Below are 21498 nucleotides of genomic sequence, written 5' to 3' on the forward strand. Positions count from 1 at the left end.
CAACTGCTTGCATCTGCGGTTTTTCATATTTTCCTAGACGCCGTGAGCCGACTTTTTAGTCGTTTAAAGTTCAATTGCTCTCAGATTCTGCCAGTCGCATTACTGAGGAACTACCTTTGTTAGTGACATTGAAAATAGTAAAAGTGTAATTGAATTTGGACGACGAAATGGCGCCCTTCTTGCTTCATCCTGTTTGATTCAAACATTTGTAAATGAATTATCGTTTCTGCTATTTCATTTACTCCACGTTTCAGGGATTCATTTGGTTAATCAATATGGTGCACAAAAGTAAATTTTGAACCCATTTAGACACTTTGTAATATTATTGGGATTTTTCCAAAATAAGGTAACATAGGTAAATAGAAATTATGTCCACTCTTCCTATACCACTTTGTGATTTAGTGTGTCAGCATACCTTTCGGAGAGTTCGCATTGCTGCTATTGTTTATTTAGTAAATGCATAAAATATATATTTATTCAATTCTGTAACACCATTATCTTCAAATATTGCCCTCGGCTATTCCTCTGTAGGACCGTAATTTTCTTTTTATATCTCAAAAGGATGTTACATCTGTATATTTACAGTTACACGTTTATTTTAAGCATCTTCCTGGTTCATTGGCCTTAACTACACAGAACCCGCCACTAAACCACAGCTAAATTATGGCCTTTGGCTATTCCTTTGCAACCTCTTTATTGTAAAAAAAACTTGTCTGCATTAGTGGTCAAAGGGAAGGGGGGGGGGGGATTGAACCCCTAATTGTACCCCCACTTTAGCTAGCTACGTGGCTGGATTGGGAGTATTGCGACCGTGACGCCTCCACAGGGTTGCCGGTTTCAGTCAATCTGTCCCATATTTGTTTTGCAAGTCTCGGGAGACTGTCGCCGCCACTGGTCACCATTAATGTAACACGCAAATAAATAATTAATTGCCAGTATTAAATATTTTGCTTGTTCTTCTTTTCATTGGTTTCGTTTCATTCGCTACATGTCAGTTAAGAAATCATGAGCAGTGTCCCTTTGCAAAGTTGGAGCACACACAAACTAAGAGAGGTGTATTTCGGAGAGAAATTGGTCTGTTCCTACAAAAATGGAAACGTTAAGATGTCTAAGTAATGTCAAGTATGTTCGAAATGCAGTAGGCTACAATGACAAAAACAAGCATGAAACTCTTGATTCCTGACGATTGTTTTCAAAGGATTGCACAAAACCGAGAACAAGGTTAAAATATAACATATTGAATCTGTTTTTTAAGTCATTAGCTCTATTTTACAAGTATTATAGAAACAATATGATGTATTCTGGTGGGTGTAGTTAGCGAGATAAAACGCATCTATGTGTTCCTGGGTTTGTAAACACCACACCCCTTTGAGCTGATGTAGTTTATTTGTTATAATCTACCAAAAAAAGGAAGTAAACCTTGAACCACTTTTAATATGCCAGAACTTCCATCTGTGTTTCTTCAACCCTTCACCAGCCAAAGTCTTGCAAGTCGCCCAAACGCACAAAATAGTACTGAATGACACACCAGTGACACACCATGACATAAAAGTATAAAAGTATTCCTTTTACCCTTTAACAATGAACATAAAAAACTGTTATTGTAAAGATTAGGTTTAACCCTTTGATTGCCTACCAATAGGACTAAAAAATCAATTGTGTGCTTATAAACGGTTAGATTTTATTACCTCCATTAAATCTATGCATAATATAGTATTTAATCCCCTGAAATTTCATTTAGTTCCAAGAAATGAGATATTTTAATCGAAAAAGAAACAAGGAGTCTTTTCCTCACTATTTTCTAATTCTTTAGTTTTGTTAAACCAATCGAATCGATGGCATATTCTGATGGTGGGCTAAATTTAGTTCAGAATTTTTTTGTTCTTAAAAAATGGGTTTAGAGAGACATGCTCAGGAGGGGGATGCCCTTGTCCAAAATATAGAAATAAATATAGAACAACTTGTAAACAGTGACTCATAAGATTATATCATATTTGGTGATTCTGGAGCTCATGGATTTTGGAAATGGAAACAAGCAGCAAGATCACCCAATGCCTAATTTAGTACCTGAAAGAGTGAGTAATTGATTTGCTAAATTTAGTGTTTAGAATTGAGAATGAATAATTAAATTAGTCAGTTTCTGGGTTTTCAAAAAGTTTTGATATATTTATAATACATGGGACAGCTTCAAACGGTAATATCCAAACCCGGTCCGATATCTGCGGTTCCTGAACGGCCTGATTAAAGGGATTTCAAAGGGGTTTTCTTACATTTGTATGTGTATCGAGGACATTGATAGTATTAATTTGCAGCTTTCCAATTTTCAATAAGACGTCTGTGGTTTTTTTGCAATTCCACTAAGTATTTGATGACGTCACTTATCGGGAAGGGCCTTATATTATGATAAAGCATATTTTGCGATTAGTGACGTCGTAAAACACTTAGTTTTAGTGGAATTGCAAGAACCACATACGATTGATTAAAAGGAAATTTAAAAGAGTGCAAATCGAGTATCTCCGATACACATACAATTTTAGAAAACTTCTTTATCCATTTAATTTCAATACTATTTTGCTATATTGCAGTTGAATGGTTTCTCACGATACTTACATTATCCTGAAATAGAGCAATCATGGACGTCGGGTGAGATATCGGAGATATCGTACATTTTCTTAAAGTTCTGATTTTGACATGAAAGGGATGCTTCAGTATTTTGTCATATAATAATACCGACACAGCCTGTACTGTTATAAAAGTCAGATCACAACAAAACAGTGTTAATTTGAAGTGGAAAGTCCATATTTTTTTAAATGGGTCACTTTTAAAAACAATAGGCCAAATGAAAATGACGGAGTACTTCCTATTTAATGTAAACTATAACATTAGTTCCGTAACGCTGTATTATAGAGAGTGTTGATCTTACTATGTTGATGCTGTTAAAAGATAAAGGATTCACTTTGACAACTCTTTAAATCTGAGCAAAAGTAAGTTAAAGGGTTGGTATATTATGGGTTTTAAGGAGTTCTGACTCTGTATTTCGGAAAGCTTGGAAATGTTTAGGTTTGCCATTCTCAGACACTTTACGTTCGTATCTTTGACTTATTTTCAACGACCATGGATAGTCATTAAAAAAATGGACGTTTGCTGACCCTCAACATTTTGTATACAACGACCTGTCATACTATGTATGTCCATGGATTACTAAACATTTGAGCACCAACAAACTAGTCCATAAAATATCAAATGGTGCTAATTTTGTTTCGATTGGAAATGGTCTGTGCCGTCTTTTGGCTAATAGATTGACGTATTAACTAAAGGACATTGACTGATATAATGATTAGATTGGGATGACTTCCAATCGAAATTCGAATTTTTTATATACATTTCTTCAATATTTTGTTACAGAATTAACGAAAATGGCCGGAAATACTTCCAATATTTTGGAGGATATGGAAATCACCATGGCAAGAAATATGTCTTCAGATACTAAGGCTGTCTGTGCTGTTCTGACGCCAATAATTTGTAGTACCGGCATCGTGGGGAACATCCTTAGTTTAATGGTCTTAACGAGAAAGGAAATGACGTCAGTACCAAGTTGTTTTCTCAAGGCTCTCTGTGTATGTGATCTATGTATCTTACTGATTCAATTTCCCGATTTTTTCAAGTTTAACGATTCTCTGATGAAAATGGGCAGTTTTATTGTCTTTTATCGATATTATAAAATTGTTTGGTGAGTATAATATACAATAAAAACTATTTTTATTTTTCTTGTTGAGGTCGCACACCGTTACGTAATACAAAGAAAATTGGAAACAGAGTAGGGAGATAGCTCGATAGGAAATTAGAATGTCTCCTAATATTAGGTGCTGTAGATTCGAATCCACCTCAAAATAAGAAGAAATACGATGCCAAGGACAGTGAATCTGAAAGTCTGGTATCGGCTGTCCACCTCTATCACTAATATTGAGGTAAATATATCTGGCCATACAATTGTAGATGTATTTTGCTCTATATATTGACAATGGAGTTTTCATCTGGTAAATTCTTTGCACCAACTATATGCTGGTCCCCGTTACAGGGTTACAATTTTCCATAAAGGCTTTTGCTCGATTTTAAAAAATAATTTAACATATTCCAGGTATGTGATAGCTAATTACTTCCTTACGTGTGCTTGTTGGATTATCACAGCGATGGCCATAGAACGATGCGTGTCGTTGTATTTCCTCACTAAGACAAAAATGATCTGTACCATTCTGAGAGCACGAGTGTCTATCGGTGGAATTACTATGGTGTCGCTCGTTCTGAACTTCTTTAGGATCTTCGAGTATGTTCCTAACACGAATCCTTCCCATCCAGCGCCCTATTTAACCACACGATTTGGACTAAGTAAAGGATACATTGCATATAACTATGCCGTGGGTATCGTGCTTGTCAGTGTCATTCCCTTGATTATGTTAGTGACTTTTAACAGTTTTTTGGTCTGTTATCTCATAATGCACAGAAAACGTGTGGCTAAAACTGGACTGACTTCCTCTGTGGATCCTGGTAGAGTGTCAGTCGTGGTTGCAACAATGGTGATCATATTTATCATGTGTCACTCTATCGGAGTTTACGTGTCTATGCATATTGCCTTAGTAGGCCGAGCTGAAACATTACGATATCCTATGTTCCACAGGTTATCAGATATAAATAACCTTCTGAAGAATTTTAACACTAGTATCAACTTCCTGCTATTCTGTGTCATCAGTAAGAAATTTAGGAAAATTCTGAAACGTGTTTTGAAAAGACAGAAAGAGGTATTCACCAGCACATTGCGAACTTAGATTTCCTGCTTGGATAAAAATCAGGTTGAACATCGACATTCGTAAACTAGCTCTGAAGATGACAGATCTATGTCGAACAGGTCCTTTTTTTTATGTCTAACGGTGTTTTATAACAAAACGTAAAGTAAAGATCCTTTCTATACCAGCTGGTCCATGGCCAAACCTCTTGGGATTATCCGTACCAATTTACACTGGAATACTGAGTGAATATGACTTATTCAAAATCACACGCCGATCGAGATCGGAACCCCGCAGCCGCCATTTGCTCGACGTTACAAAGCAAATGAGTTCATGTAAAGAAGAAAGGCTATACCCGACTGCGCCATAGAACCTCACAAATAGAGATGGTGTCAATATTTGATACTATTCTCGAAAATTTAACTAAGATAAAATTAAGATTCTATGGTAATCTGATTGGATAATAAAACACTCTTTGAAAAAGATTTTCATTCAAGTGACTGGAACACTTACATCATTATTAGTTACGTTTTTGTGAATAAGGCCCCTGAAAACATCTTGTAAATCTTTTTTTTTAAGTGATAAAACGCATAAAGAAAATGAGTTATATTTCAGTGACACTTCAAACATCACAATATGATTTAAATGATTAAACACTAATCCACACTTACTAGTTTTCATTTATTACACTTTTTTTACGACTGGCATGGGCACACGAAGAGACAATAATCTCCAGTCGGTCGTTTTCCATCTTTTCGATAATCACGTGCGAAGCATGCAATTGAAAGGAAAATGAATCTGATTGGGTGATGACATGGCGGTCTGTCTTGCAGACGATAAAACTATCGGCGACAAATATCAATAATCTTGTCTCGGTAGCATGGGTACCTTTAGTTTTCATTCATCCATCGCAGACGAAGTGGATGTATTATCGACCCTGTCCGTCAGCACACCTGTTGCTCATGACAGTGGCATTTCTGGTAATCATTAGATGGAGGGGCCGAGTTGTGGCTTCAGAATTGTCAATAGCTCCAGACATAGGGGGCTCGTCATCATTTTCTAAAGCCGCAGTTCAAATCATATATTGTTGAAACTTGGCAATAAGTTTACTGCCGTCGTTGATAAAATGACTCGATTATTTATAGGTTGCGATAACTATAAGATACCATTAAACTTTGAGTGGTTGTCGAGAGTTAGCTGTGAGGACAATAAACGGTACAAATGTCCCGAAGGATACCAGGATGAAGTTCGAACCATTTGTACAAATGGAAACTGGTTTTTAAAACCAACCTGTACAGGTAAAGTCAGGAGGCAGTATCCTGTTTGAGTCAATCCATTAGCAATTTCCTTACCGAGCTGTCCATCTTCCCTTTAAAGACGTGGATCCCTTGCTACGACTGCAATTGTTAATTTTCAGGACTGAAGTTCATACGAGTCCTACGAAGTTCTTCAAGACAGGTAAATTTGATAAATCCCATGAAGAATTTCCGGTTCTTATGTGATTATTTTCGGTATACATTTTTTTTTGTTTTTATTTTGTATGAAAAATGTAAATTTTCAATGACAAATGTTGAAGTTAGCGTGCAAATTAAGAGATAAGAATTTAGAATTAGAAATTAAGAAATAGCAATGAAGAACATTGAATAAAAAGCCACTCCGCCTTCCATAGTCTCAAAGTTGGAAAAGGCGAAAGGGGCAAGGTCTCTCGGGCCCCGCTCTGGTTCTCAATCTGCTGTTTTCTTCAGATATAGATGAATGTGCAACCAATAATGGATTGTGTGAAGATAAGTGTCAAAATCAACCTGGCAGTTATAACTGTTCGTGTCCAGTAGGATCTGAATTACAGGAAAATGGTCTATGTTGCGGACCTCCACCAGGTACAGTAGCTACTGTGTCTTTCTTTCTAGAATTTTACCGATGGTGTTGATTTTAAAATAAGAAAGACCTGAACCCTGTTCAATAACCCCTCTCTCTCTCATCAACGAGGACTTGATTGTTTGGGGATGGAAGGACAAATTATATACCCTGAGGGACAATTTAGTGTTAAGTTGTAGTGACGATCATTTACCTATATTGTTAAACCAATAGGTGATATCATAGCTATTTATTGATTTATACATCAGTGACGCACCCTAACCGATATCATTATATTTTTCAGTACCCTGCAAGTTCAAAAGGAAGAAACACAACTGGGCTATTCAGTAAATATTAAGACGATGCATACAGGCGCTGAAAATAAACTAGAGTGTGAGGAAAAATATAACAACACCATAAACTGTACAGCTTGGTCGGTAATCAATCGAGTATGTCGACTGTTTGGTTCTCCAGTTATTCTTTTGGAAAAAAATCCAGATATGACACTTGAGAAGTGCAAAGAATTTTGTGTTCAGAAGAAAAAATATGCATCTGCCGAATGGTATATTTATTATGCCCGATGTGCCCTGTTTGACTCGAAACAAACGGAATTTCATGATTATGGAGGTGATGATGAAGCAAAAACGCTCGTTTTCACCAAGGTTGATGTGAACTGTGTTTAAATTTAAAATAAAGGGTTCATACTATTGAACCACAAAGCAAATGCGGTGTGTTTATTGAAAATAGACGCCATACCTTTGATTTTTCCTTTTAAATCAGAGTCTGGAGGCGTGAGTTATAAGCTTGCTCGCTAACCAACTGAGGCTAGGGTTTAACCAGCACACAGGTCAACAAAGTACCTATGTACTCGTTGATCTGCGCATTATGCAAACTTGTGTTTAATATTCACAACGATACACATTAAAGTCAGTAAGTGTGCAAGACTATGCACCCGACCATATACTTTTGCTATCTTAGGCATTTTCCAGCCAATAAAACAGAGAAGATTGTGAAAATTGACAGTATATTTTAATAAATAAATAACAAACTACATAATATATCACTAATAAACAAAATACTATTATTAATTTATCAGTGAGAATGGAATGCTGGACGGACAATTCACAACCTTATTAATATACATAGATTGTATATCAAGAAAACAATATTTGGAGATTCTCCTTGGAAGATGCTGAGAAGCTGACCAGTCACAATGCGACATAAGTATTCTAGAATGGTAGTCAAGCCCTGCTTCATAGGGCCACTCTAACAGTTCCTATACTGGAGCATTATCTCGTTAAGTCTTCCTGGCAATTTAGCATCAAAGAAACAGGCTCGCAATTCGTTTGACCAATTATACTTTAATCACAGAAATGGGAATTTTTTAACTAAGCTAATCAGTGTTCACAGCTCACAGTTGAAATTTTAGCTTTCTAGAATTATCTACCATATTATATATATATTTCTATATTATAGAAAAGACATATGGAAATAGAAAGTGGAATTCCTTAGTTTGATATATTTTTGAAAGAATTAAGCAATTTTTTGTACATTTCTAGTACTTCTGAAGACTATTTACCCAGATCAACTCCCCAAAAATAGCTAACCTGTCTCTTTAAAGAGCCTTTAGAAAGGTTTGGTAAAAATCTGGTTCAAATTAAACAGATTGCTTACAGGTGTTCTGGATTATTGTTAAAAACCTCTTTAAAATCAAAGCATAAAACACAGTAATATCCAAGAAGCTCTACTGGATATTTAGAATACCCACAATGCTGATGATATAGCTCATTAAAAATCATAATAAAATAAAATAATGCTGTAAGGAATAATGCTATAATTTAAACAGAAGCTGTACAATTTTATAACTTAATTAAAATATAAAACAATATGGTTATAAAGAAATATCACACACAGCACAGTTTATTATATAATATACAGCTGACAGCTGAATATATACTCTTAATTGACCAAGTTCGAAAATTTAAATTTTATGTTCATTCTAAGAGGTAAAATTCCTTTAAAATATCTTCCAGTTATCTGATTGGTCAATCAGTTAAACTGATTATTATTCAAGCCAATCAAATGACTGTATCAATTTAAATATGAATTTTATTCACATCTCGATGGGAACCAGCCCAACAGCATTAGGTCCCGTTTCAAAGTTAAAAATATCAAAAATTATGTCACTATCTTATTGACAAACGGGAGGAAAAGGGTTAACACTTTTGAGAAAAAGAATAGGAAAATAGTTAATAAAACTTGTTATTTCACTAACAAAACGGTTAAAATTGGAAAGTGGTATCAGAAAATTAAAACTTTTTGACGATTGGAACAAGAAGGGTTAACAGGTTAGTATTATTTAATGAATTTTTTATTGAAGGGTGGAAGTGGTCGAGAAGGGTTAAGGTTTCCATCATGTAATGGTGAATTAGGTATAGGGTCTAGTCTCTGTGATAAAGCTGGAGCACTCGAATGTTTCAATGGTTTCTCATTCTTCTTATTCTTTGGCTGAAATAAAAAAAACAATACTGAAGTTTTCTCTGACAGTTACGTTTAAAAAAAATGAAATGATTGAAATGATATGGTCTTCTTTTCTGCACCATGTGGGCTAATGAAGACGGGCAACACCATGCAGGGTACAATGAGAGACATTTTGCCAGGACAGCGACGTTAGCCTGTTCTTTCCAACTGTCAAGGGTATGAAATGAAGAGAGAAAGTAAATCAAATTTTATGTCCTGCTTTTATATTTGAAATGAATAAAAACATGAAGAAATTGAAGAAACAATGTTAACATGCAAAATATTTATAATCATTCCAACAATTGGAAATAGGTTCATATTTTTCACCAGGATTTGGTAGAATAATATATTAACTCAGTAAGTTAATACCTTACCTTGACTGGGTTTAAAGGATTCATGACCCCTATATTGGGTGTTGTGTTGAATATTTTATTAAAGTTGGTTTCCCTGTTCACCAATTCTAACTGGAAAAATCTCTTTTCATCCTAAAATGGGCAAAGTGAATAAAAAATATTGACCTTATATTCTCATAATAGGTAAAAAAAAAGTAACAATTTTGTATATCTGGTAAATGAAGAAATAATATTACAATACTGATCAATAAGATATACGTTAATCAATAAATAAAACCTACCGATGACCAAATAAGTCAAAATAGAAGATAAATACAGGTGATAACTATTTGATAATTAAATTTTAACCTCAGATGGAAGCTTTTGCCAACCCTTGTCTGGAATTTTTAAGATGAAAATTTTGCAAGCGAAACATGAAATAAATAAAATCTTACAATTAATTCTTTAACCCTTAGCTCGCGTTCCTGTATGGCATCACGTAGTTGCATTATTAACTCTAAATCTTCTGGTCTGGATTCACGATTTCTATATCTGTCTTCTGCTTCTTCTAACCTGATAAAAAAAAATTATAGAATTTGGGACATTTTATCAAAAACAGACTTGATTCTAATTAAAGACAACAAAATACAATACAATACGCTTTATAAAATATTTTAAGGAAATGCCTATTGTACACAAAAATACATCATTATGTATGAATAAGGAGACATTTTAAATAATATAGTTACTATCAAAATAAAATCAATTTAGTTTGTTAAAAAAATATAATCACATAATACACATTCTGTTTCTAGTAAGAGTGCAGATGTTGAGGTTTTCAGATTATTGGCAACAGGGTAAAGAGGGCTTCACTGTATAAACCTTGCTGTCTGTCATAATCAGAAAATTATAGTCCTTTCTTTTAACCCACTTTCCATTTCTGAATCTAATCTGAACAACAAATACCAGATAAATATCAGCAAGAACTTCAGCTATGACCAACATAGAGACAATACACAATTATATGTTATAAATTGCGTCTAATGCACAAAGTCAAAACAGTAGAAATTACAGCTACTTTGTGTAGATCTCCATTTATTTTTGTGTTTAGGTACTTTGTTAGAAGAACTAGTTCTGGAAGTAGACTTACTGTATTTGTATAGATGATATTTTATCTTTCAATAATTCCTGAGCCGTATTAAAATCTCCCACCATTTCGTTGATCTGTTGTAGATGATCAGCCTGTAGATTATCTACATTTCTCTCATACTCTACTCGGAATTCATCTTCTAGTTGTCTAAAATAAACAGTTTAAATTTATTATATTTCTCAGGGGAAAAGATTTAAGACCAATGTGTATTGAGGTGATATTTTTTACGAAATAAAAGTGCATCTAATTGCTCCATACAAATTTTCAATCAGATGTTTGTGGTTTTTGTAATAATAGAAATGGCTAAAAGGATATGATGGGTTTTTGTGATAGAAAGGTAAGGTGCTTAGTTTTAATGAAATTGCAATAAAAACCTACTTGATTTGTTTCTTAGCCTCATTCTGAACTTGTTTCATTTGCTTGTCGCGTTCCTTAATGTCTCGTTTCAGTTCTTCGATGGCTCGCTTCAGGTTTCTTGTTTCTTCTTCCAGATTCATTATAGTTCGTTCTCGTTTTGTAATCTCCATTTGTAACTCTTCAATACGTGAATGGTTATCTCGGTCCTGAAATTAAAAGGTTGTATAATGTTGCAGTATTGGGAGTTAAAAAAATGAATAATAAAGCCTTTTGCATGTTGTCAATGTAGATATGATACATGCTTTTCAGCCAATAATAAAACTCTTATACTTATTTTAAGGTAATTCTTATATAGCTGTGTCACTAATTGATTCAACATATGATTACCATTACACCAAGCTACACTGTTGTATTATTGTTGCTAATTCATACTTTGTTGTAACTTTATTGTGTGTGAGTACTTTTCTTTAGCACTGCATACAATATCGCAAACAGCTAAACCTTGAATCAATATGCCTTATTAAGACAATTAGTTAGCATGGTTTGGTATAGTTGATAAATAAAACATAGGCGTGTCATTATAGTGTACTTACCTTTTGTTTAGAAATTTCTATGGCTCGTTCTAACTCGATTCTGGCGGCTCGAATCTCAGCCTCATGTTTACGTTTAACATCTTCAAAATCTTTCTCTAGTTTCTCAGATAACTCTAATCGTAATTTATCTTAAATATTTTTACAAATAAAGTAGGTTATTAATTTAATTAACCATTGCATAAAAAGTAAAAATTAACTGTGGTCTGATCTAGTCTGTGTGTGAAGTTTAGATCTCATGTATAGTTATTTCCCTTCATATAAAAATTAACAATATCACAACAGAGGCAGAGGGTCATTTAGGTTAAAGGTGGCTTAGTTTCCCCACTTTTAAAATGCATTAGACACACTATGTATGTACCCTTATAATAAAATAAAGATAGATAACTCAGTCTGCCGACTATTGTAGTAAACCCCAGTCAAAATTGTCTTTATTTTGACTAGCTAGTTATTTCATTTTTTCATAGTAAAAAAGTGCAATGGACAGCTGAAACTAAGTTTCCAGAACTGGTAGAGCACAATCTAATATAGGCCTAAATGCTTACCCAGCTCTTGTTGATGTTGTTTAATCAGAGTTGTCTCCCTGTCATGACGTAATTTATCAGCCTGTTCCTGTATATTCTGAACAGCAGCCCGATGTGCTGTCAACTGTATCTGTAAATCTTCAACATGCTTGTTTTTAATTTTCTTTTCAACCTCCTGCAAAATATCAAGAGTTGTTTCCCTTGTAGAGTTCTGGTCATTATCTTTTATTTTGGTGTAGTTGAAATAATTCTAAAACATTTAGCTACAGTGAAACTTGTAGTAAGCAAGCTGTATGGAGAATTCTTAAAATTACTGAAAATGGTTGCTTAATACATTGTTATTTGATTTTAGTCAAAGTTACAGCATGAATCATTATCATAAATATGTAGACTGTCCAATTCTGTTGTGATCCTACATTTATAATCACAAGTTATCATAATATTTTCTTTTCGCTCTACAATTAATGTATTGAACACTATTTTAACAGTGGTATTTCTATTTCGCTCTACAATTGATGTATTGAACACTATTTTAACAGTGGTATTTATATATCACTCTACAATTGATGTATTGAGCACTATTTTAACAGTGGTATGTCTATATCACTCTACAATTAATGTAGTGAGCACTATTATAACAGTGGTATTTCTATATCACTCTACAATTGATGTATTGAGCACTATTTTAACAATGGTATTTCTATATCTCTCTACAATTGATGTAGTGAGCACTATTTTAACAGTGGTATTTCTATGTCACTCTACAAATAATGTAGTGAGCACTATTTTAACAGTGGTATTTCTATATTGCTCTACAATTGATGTATTGAGCTCTATTTTAACAGTGGTATTTCTATATCGCTCTACAATTGATGTATTGAACAATATTTTAACAGTGACAATTTATTTAAAGATCGAAAATAAAGAATATCTCAAAATTTTGTCCATATATATTTGATTTGATTCAGGGATGTCAAAGCTATATATAAAATGACACAAGAGAAACATTTGAGTAAGATATACTAGCAAGAGGTACACACCCAGCCAGTAATTTTTCTAATATCATTATGTTATAATGATGTGTGTCTGGGTGGTGTGGCCTACAGCAGAAATGTTTGAACTAAAATCAGATATCATGATGTTTCCTGTCACTAAAAGCTTTCACCATGTTTCACAAGGGGAGGTAAGTCAAACAAAATGACAATAAAATGTTTTAACAATAATAAAAAGCAGATTTGAGAGAAATATGATCTTTGTGGACATAGAAAGGTCAAACTCAATGATCAAATTCAATTTTCTTTCCAGAACTAAACATTCTGTTCTAATAGTGTTTTTATATTGTTTGATTTCTAGTATTTACTGAAGTCATGTTGATTTGGTGTCAAAATCTTCATCTGACCTCACACAAAATCATGGCACATTACTTGGAATGTTCGTACACATGTTTTTATAGTGTACATTGTCATCATTAGGTGAAATAGGATGACATATGAATTGTGGAAACATACAATAAAATCCACATAGCACATAATAGAAAATATGTTTAAAATTAAAAATTAATATCAATACCATTATCATTACAGAGACAATATAATCCTTTTATCCATCTTACTTAGGGTACACAAAAAATCTTAATGATAATTTTTACCCACATAATGTTCCACGTTTTAAATTTCCTTTCATAAGATTTTTTGAGAAACGCGCCTCAGAGGCCTCGTTCTCAATCACATAACTGAAAATAATTTTAGTCAATCAAAAAATCAATTCTTAATTTAGTTCTATCATCCAATCAGATAATTTTATATTTCTTAAAATCTGAATTTTATCTTTGTCAAGATTTTTTACAATAAGAATCTACATATAGATAACATTGCAATCTAAAACTGAATCATTGCAATCAAATCAAACTATCTTGACTGCAGACATTATTAAAGCAAGAAGAGGTGCCATAGATTTTAGCTATCAAGTATAATTTATTTCATAATAACAAAACATTACCATTGTTAAAATAGTGCTCAATACATCTATAGTAGATCTTTAAAGAAATATTAAATTGGACCTGAAACATGTTGTTACTCAAGAGTTTCACGCTGTGCGGTCTTCAGAAGAAATAGATCAGTTTGTCTGAAGATCATCCACATCATTTTATATAATATACAGCATCAAACTAGCATTAAACTATCGCTTTAAAGAAATACTGAGTCATAAACATTCTCTCAGTGTCTCTGATGCTCCAGCACTGTTAACATGTACTAGAAATATTGAGTCTCTGATGCTCCAGCACTGTTAACATGTACTAGAAATATTGAGTCTCTGATGCTCCAGCACTGTTAACATGTACTAGAAATATTGAGTCTCTGATGCTCCAGCACTGTTAACATGTACTTCAAGGCTAATACTGCCTGTTACATTACTTATTATAATGGAACCATTATTTAATTTATAACCTTTTTTCAGCATTCTACTTGTTTGATAATGATCCACTGCATTATAAACTGTGACAGATGTCGTGACCAGAATACTACAAGGCTTAATAAACCTAACTGTACAAACATTAATTGAAAACATTTTGTGACATCTCTTACATTTCCCCATGAATTCACAGAATATGTTGTTATTGAAGAAAGATATTAAGGTTTTCAATGCTTTTAACAACTGTATTACATACTAAACTAAACAATATATCTAATATAATAAAATATATCATCAATTAGTTTTACACTTCTTCATTTTAATGGAACAATGGTTTCTTCATTATTCTGTACTTTGGCAAAAATGTCACAAAATATGTGAGAAGAGCTCAAACTTTGAAGGTGAGCCGTGATCACTATTACTGATTGGCTCTCCGTGATCACTATTACTGATTGGCTCTCCGTGATCACTATTACTGATTGGCTCTCCGTGATCACTATTACTGATTGGCTCTCCGTGATCACTATTACTGATTGGCTCTCCGTGATCACTATTACTGATTGGCTCTCCGTGATCACTATTACTGATTGGCTCTCCGTGATCACTATTACTGATTGGCTCTGCTAAAAAAATTCCCATTTCTGAGAATAAGGTATGGTTGGTCAAACAGATGGCAAACCTGTCCCTGCGAGTGGAAGTAAATTTTGACAAGGAAGTATCAGTCTTCCTTTGGGTGATTTCTATCTATCAGGGATTTTGACATGTGCGAGGTACTAGCTAGAGACCTACGTTACTTGTTATGTTAGCGCCCCTCCAATTAGCTTTACTGATGATAGGTGAATTGTGTACAAAAATTAGAATGGTCAACCAATTAAGAAAAGTTTTTAATTTTTCATATTCCTTTTAAATATTGTCATTTAAATAAATTTAAAATAATTGAAGACAAATGTTTCATGTGGCCATACTTTGAGAGAAAAGATATCATAATAAGTAGGTTTATAGAAATAAATTCTACTCAGATGTGAATCCATGATCTCCTTTTGGACTCTCAAGACGTCAATTTAATCTAAGCTCACGCAAGTTATGATGAAATGGTCAGACAGACAGAGAGAGCCAGACAAGTATGAAATCATGCTTAGCCTGTTTACTTAAAGGACAATAGGCCAGAAATTTCAAATATCAAACAAAACCTTGGAAAAACATTTAGACAGTTATAAAAGCAACATGAACATTGGTCAGTGAGCAAAACTTTGAAAAACTAAATTTAGTTTGTGTTTTAATATAAGACATTTATTTTTGAAATATGGGCATTAAACCAACATGTTTTTATGTAATTGCAAGTATTGAACCAGACAGTGTATGCTGCTTAGGTTACTCTTTAGACACCTGATACCATTTTCCATTATGAAATACTTACTCACTTATAATTGATACACCTCATTATGAAAAGTTCATTAGCTGTTACCAATGTACTGCCAAACTCTTATATTTCATTTCAAATTTTATTTTAAAGTTTCCATCGTTTATCATTACTCTTTCCAAATAGTTCCAAATAATTAGAAAATAGACCAGATAAAATCAATCAGCACGGATTGAGTTTTTGTCAAGTTCACAAAGAATTTATTTAATCACATCATTGCAGTTAGCATTACTTTAAAGAAATGTACAAAGTTTGTTAATTTCCAAACATAAATACAACAGTTCTTGGTCAATAGGATTTAAAAATTCTCCCGTGACTTTACTCAGACATGTCATGTTGCCGTCATCATCAGAAAAAAAAAAACTTATGTACTTTCAACTCTAAATATCAAGTCCAGAAAATAAATGAGGTAGACAATGAAACAAACAAGCCACAGTCTTGGTTTCTTCAAGAAGGAAATGAAAGAAGGCAGGTGTAAGGACTTCCTTAAAGGCATTTTCATGACGTTAAATAGAGCAGTGCTTCACTACCAGGATCCTCCGCGGCTGAATTCAAACTCTTCGGGGTGAAATTTTGAATGAGAGGGTGTTCGGGGGAAATTAATACTCAAAGGAGGGAATTTGGCAATGGAGATTTGCATCTGAAAATAAGCAAGCCACTTCCAAATGTAAGACCCTTGTTCAACTAAATCAAGCATAAGATTCTGACAGAAGAGCCTTGAGATCTCTATTATATGAAACAGTGCCTATCTAGTATGTTTCAGTCATGTTTTTAGGTATTTGATGTTGTACAGTTTTAGGGGTGAATGGTGGAAAAATTTATCCTCATGAGGGGAAGTGGATCATAATGGTTTAGAAGCACTGATAAAGAGTAGATGTGTTTTGCAGAGATTTCTGCACTCTTGCAAAGACAAGACAAAACCGTATATTTTATATTGAGACACCACAGATATAAAGGTTTATGTTAAATTTTTGATTACTATAATTATTCATATGGACTCACTTATCGTTAATTTGAATATTCAATCTGCTTAATATATACACAATTTGTAACAATTTAAAATTTCTAAGCGATAACAGACATTAATATAATTTGTCACCATCATCTTAATGGAATTTGTGGAATTGAAATTGAGAAAGATAATGAAAATACAAACACTGTACACGTCACGATGCAGTTATAAACATGAGAAATTTTCATAAAGTTTTAGAAAATTTGTATATGAATAAATTAGTTATTACATTTTCATGATTTGAAATTACAGAGGTTAACCCCATATTAAAATGTTTTGAATTCCTTTCCCTATTTCCATCTAGCCTTTATTCGTTGCTGATAGGCCCACATACCAAGTAAATGTTAATTGCTTAAAAACTGTAGATTCTTGGGAGTGTAAGAGGAAAAAATAAATGGAAAAACGGACACAGATGCCAACATTATATGTTCACAGCGCGAGATGTGTTTGTAAAATATAAAGAGTTAGAATTAGGGAAATATTTAAATAGAATTCACTCTATTCTGAAGTGATATTCATCACGCACAGATTATTTGGTAAATGTTTAACTCACTGATAGTTCCAGATCTTTCCTCTCTATCAGTGACTTGAGTTGATTCTCTTGGGCTGCTTCCATAACACTGATCTTCCTGGCATAGTCTTCTTCAGCTTCAGACATTTCCTTCTGTAACTTCTTTTCTAATTCTGACATCTGTAGGCGCAGTCTCTCCAGCTCCTCTGAGGACTTCGAACTGTTTTTATTGGCACTTCGCTGTAAATCTGTGATCTGAAAGGACATATGAATAATATATAAATGACTGTTCTGATCTGATGCCACTCTTTATTCAATCAATAGATGAAAAAGGAGTTTTACACCCTACTATAATATTAATGGACTAATGAAATGAAGGTTTAAATCTTGATTGGGCACATAAAATGGAGTTTAATACCCTTCTGTGTTCCATATGAATAGAGAAATCTGTTCTCTAACTTGACATCACTAGACAGAAAATATTGTTTATCTCCCTTCCTAAAGTTAAATATTTAGCCATTATGGAAATGGCGAAGTTACAAGCACAATCATATTGTTTGAGTCTTTCTGTCAAAAGCTCTGATTGGCTGTATTAGCTAGGATACAATCCAATCAAATGGCTGCATTAACCAACTTCACTTATACAAGACCTAGTGCCTAATGATGTCAAGGTAATAAGACAGAGATTCTTAATTGATTGACATTGTAACAAACTCTACCTGTATTGTCAAGGCATGGACCTTGCCCTCCCATTCAGATGTCAATTCTGCCACTTGTTTCTCATGTTGTAAAGTTAACTGTAAAACAGCTGAGTGTTTCTCGCTCTCTAATTGCTCTGCTATCTGCTTCCGTAATTTATTGGTTTCATTTCTAGAATAAAACATCATGCAAGCTTTCGTTATTTTTTTCTTGACAAAATAATTTGGTTTATGTATTACAAAACTTCACGATATAATGAAACTAATTCTTTGGTCCCAGATGTATGGCACCTAGTTGATCTAAACTATTAGACCTTTTCTTCCTCATCTGATAGTTTCGGTTTGATAGTAGAAAAGGTCATGATGATATCTTTGGTTTTTCAACCTTGGTTTCCCTTTGATGAAGATATCAGGGCTAACATGGAAACACTCCAGTCTAGAGCTCAATCATTTAGTTCCATTCTAACATTGCGAAAACGTCTCATACGAGGCCAGTTTAAATTTCCAACATCAATGGATATTCTGAGGCATAACCATCTATAACTTTGTTTAATCTTACTTGAGTGTTTCTGCCCATTTAGCATCCAATTCTGTCTTCAAAGCATCAAGTTTCCCCTTTGATGTTACATCTGCTTCTGTCAGCTGACTTGCATGTTGAAGTTTCAATTTATCAATTTCAGCCTGAAAAAGAAGAAAAAGAACATAATTTACCAAATATTAACACTGAACTGTCCCTTCTACAGTTCTTGTATCAATCAAACAAAATATATCATTAGATATATTATGAGAAACCTTTATGACAAACCTAGACAAAGATTGGCATCCATGATTGCCAGAGAAGATTAGAATACCCTGCTTTGCTTTTGAACCACCTCAGTAATCACTACTGTGGAAGAGCATATCATTTTTTTGTCAAAATTTGATTGTTATAGTTAGTATCAAATATCATATCAATCAATAAGTTAGTGATATGTTTTTTATGACTACAACCATTTCATAGTAAACTAAATACAGTAAAATAGTCAAGAGTTGTCATTGGCCATAAAACCATGGTCTCAAATGTTATTTCTGTAGCTAATTTACATCCTATAAGATACCTTGAGAATGACATTGATTTTACATAGTTATGCTCACTCTTTTAGAAACACCTGATGGTATTTCTCTTTGGAGGAATCCACTACTATACAACTTTTACTCCTGATTTTGCCATTTTTTGACGAGATTTAAGATGAACGGAATTGTATGGATTGAAATAGAACTAGACTCAATCAATCTTAATCATTTATAAGAAAATATTTTAAGGGTAGTAGGTGACTAGAAAAAGTATATCGTGTGTTTCTAAGTTTAAAGTTTGCTTCTGGAAGTATGGCCCTGATTGATCATTTATTTATAAAAAAAAAAGTAGTTTTTCAAATAAATCAACATTTGCCTCAAACTGTGTAGTTTAAGAAATTGAGAGTGTTAAGTTGGTAATAACCAAGATAATTTTGTTTTCGTAATATGAGAGTAGGCTTGATAATTCACTGATGTAATATTGCCTCTGAATAAGATTTGAAAGAATGGGTGGATGTCAGAAAGTTCATATATTTAAGGGACAGGTAGGCCATTTTTTTGACCAATCATACTTTAGTTTCAGAAACTGGAAGTTTTTAGCTGAGCTAATCAGTAATAGTGTCAACAGCTCACCAACAAAATTTGTACTTGTAACTCCATGTCTATCCAGAATTATATGTGTTTCAATTTTAAAAGGACGGCTCGTCAATTTAAGATAATCTGTGATATATAGAAATAGTGAGTAAAATTCCTAGTTTGAATTATTTTTAAAGGAATTATGTGATTTTCGTACATTTCTAGTACTTCTGAGGACATATATTCAAGACTAAACTCAACGCCCCAAAATGGCACATCTGTCCCTTTAAGATTCTAGTACGATGTTTACTTCTTGAAATCCGATTGGATTCTTAAAACAAGTGCAACCAATCAGAATCATTATAGTACTGTAGTGAATGTTTACAATAATTTATAACAATATTTCTAACAAAAACAACCTCAGAATTATAGCCATTTATTAGCACCATTGATTTAATCCATCGTGACAATCTTAAAGCTTATGTCATATTATTTTTTGTCAACGTTTGTTGATGTCATGCTTTTGTATTAAAGTCCATCTGAGTAAATAAATAGATGGACTAGAAAGGGGAGGAGGCGGGCACTTCTTGACCAATGTATTCAGAAAAACACATTGTCACCACAATGATCATTTAATGTTTTGGAATAATTATGGTGATGATGCATGAAGATATTTCTTTTGTCAGGAAATATAACAAAAGAACTTGTGGGAATGTTGAAAAAAAACAACAAATCTCTTTAATCTCCCTTTTATATAGTTGTATTCTACCTTGCATGATAAAAGTGTTAGATCTTTTTATATTGTCTAATCTTTCATTCTTCAGCATTAAATATTTCAAATAATTTTTTTTTTTTAAATTTTTAAATAGAAATTTAAAAAAAAATTTTTATAAGGAAACCAAAATGAATTTATTTCTTAAGTTTTATTGCAGAAAAGATGGAGTTCCATAATATATTAGACAGTATGTACAAATCTGTTTCATTAATTCTAATTATAGGACAAAACATATAATCTAGAGTTTTAACCAATCATAAATATCCATGAATGTACTGTCTGGATAAACAAAAAAATTATTTTTGACCTTTCTTGATCGGTCACTCATTGGAATTCTGGTGGTAATTCTCTACTAATTTAGCTAATAAGGAATTAATCATGGACATGTGAGATAAACTAGTATTTTTCTATATCATTATAACACCTGTACTTTCTACTGATATAACTATTAGCATTTTCATTTTCATAAATGCATTCATGTGTACAGGTCAGGAAAAAAATATCTGGAGATTTGCCTTGAACAATCTGGAGATTGGGTGAAAAACCTGTGCTTTTAATTTAAAATGAAAATAAACAAACCCATCTTTTACTAAACTTCAACAAAAATTTTAAGAAATATAAAGCTGAACTTATAATTGATTTTAGCTATTAGCCAATCGGATTACTAGTATACTTAAATCACACTAAATTAAGTTTATGAAACAGGTCCCAGTTTTATCATAGGCCTTCTGATGTAAACCTTTAAAACTGTTTCGTTTTCTAAAAATTAACAGCAAGATACTTCTAGTAAAACATTTAGATTAGGTAAAGGAGATATTTTTCTAGAATTTGATGTATAGTATTCATTAATTTGAGCACTTAACATTTCCAAACTACCTAAACAAATTTCATCAAAAACTAAATCTCTTGGAGCTTAAGTAGAATTTTACGGAA

At 33.1% G+C, this 21498-nt stretch overlaps 3 protein-coding genes across 3 annotated transcripts; 2 read left to right on the top strand and 1 right to left on the bottom strand.

Moving 5' to 3' along the window:
* Positions 1 to 2051: 2051 nt before the first annotated feature.
* On the top strand, positions 2052 to 4823 carry LOTGIDRAFT_159724 (hypothetical protein; the record flags this gene model as incomplete). Its single annotated transcript, XM_009054215.1, has 4 exons — positions 2052 to 2075; positions 2586 to 2643; positions 3406 to 3730; positions 4139 to 4823. The coding sequence occupies 4 exons, from the start codon at positions 2052 to 2054 to the stop codon at positions 4821 to 4823; spliced, it is 1092 nt and encodes a 363-aa protein (XP_009052463.1).
* A 1084-nt stretch (positions 4824 to 5907) lies between these two features.
* Positions 5908 to 7318, top strand: LOTGIDRAFT_159725 (hypothetical protein; the record flags this gene model as incomplete). Its single annotated transcript, XM_009054216.1, has 3 exons — positions 5908 to 6079; positions 6527 to 6701; positions 6940 to 7318. The coding sequence occupies 3 exons, from the start codon at positions 5908 to 5910 to the stop codon at positions 7316 to 7318; spliced, it is 726 nt and encodes a 241-aa protein (XP_009052464.1).
* A 1601-nt stretch (positions 7319 to 8919) lies between these two features.
* On the bottom strand, positions 8920 to 19874 carry LOTGIDRAFT_231741 (hypothetical protein; the record flags this gene model as incomplete). Its single annotated transcript, XM_009054217.1, has 11 exons — positions 8920 to 9143; positions 9530 to 9640; positions 9943 to 10060; positions 10638 to 10784; positions 11016 to 11200; positions 11588 to 11715; positions 12130 to 12283; positions 17506 to 17718; positions 18183 to 18333; positions 18721 to 18842; positions 19848 to 19874. 11 exons carry the CDS (start codon positions 19872 to 19874, stop codon positions 8991 to 8993), a joined length of 1509 nt encoding a protein of 502 aa, XP_009052465.1. The 3' UTR covers positions 8920 to 8990.
* Between the last annotated feature and the right edge of the window lie 1624 nt (positions 19875 to 21498).

Source organism: Lottia gigantea (genome assembly GCF_000327385.1).
Source record: "Lottia gigantea unplaced genomic scaffold LOTGIsca_21, whole genome shotgun sequence".
Taxonomy (NCBI): Eukaryota; Metazoa; Mollusca; class Gastropoda; family Lottiidae; genus Lottia; species Lottia gigantea.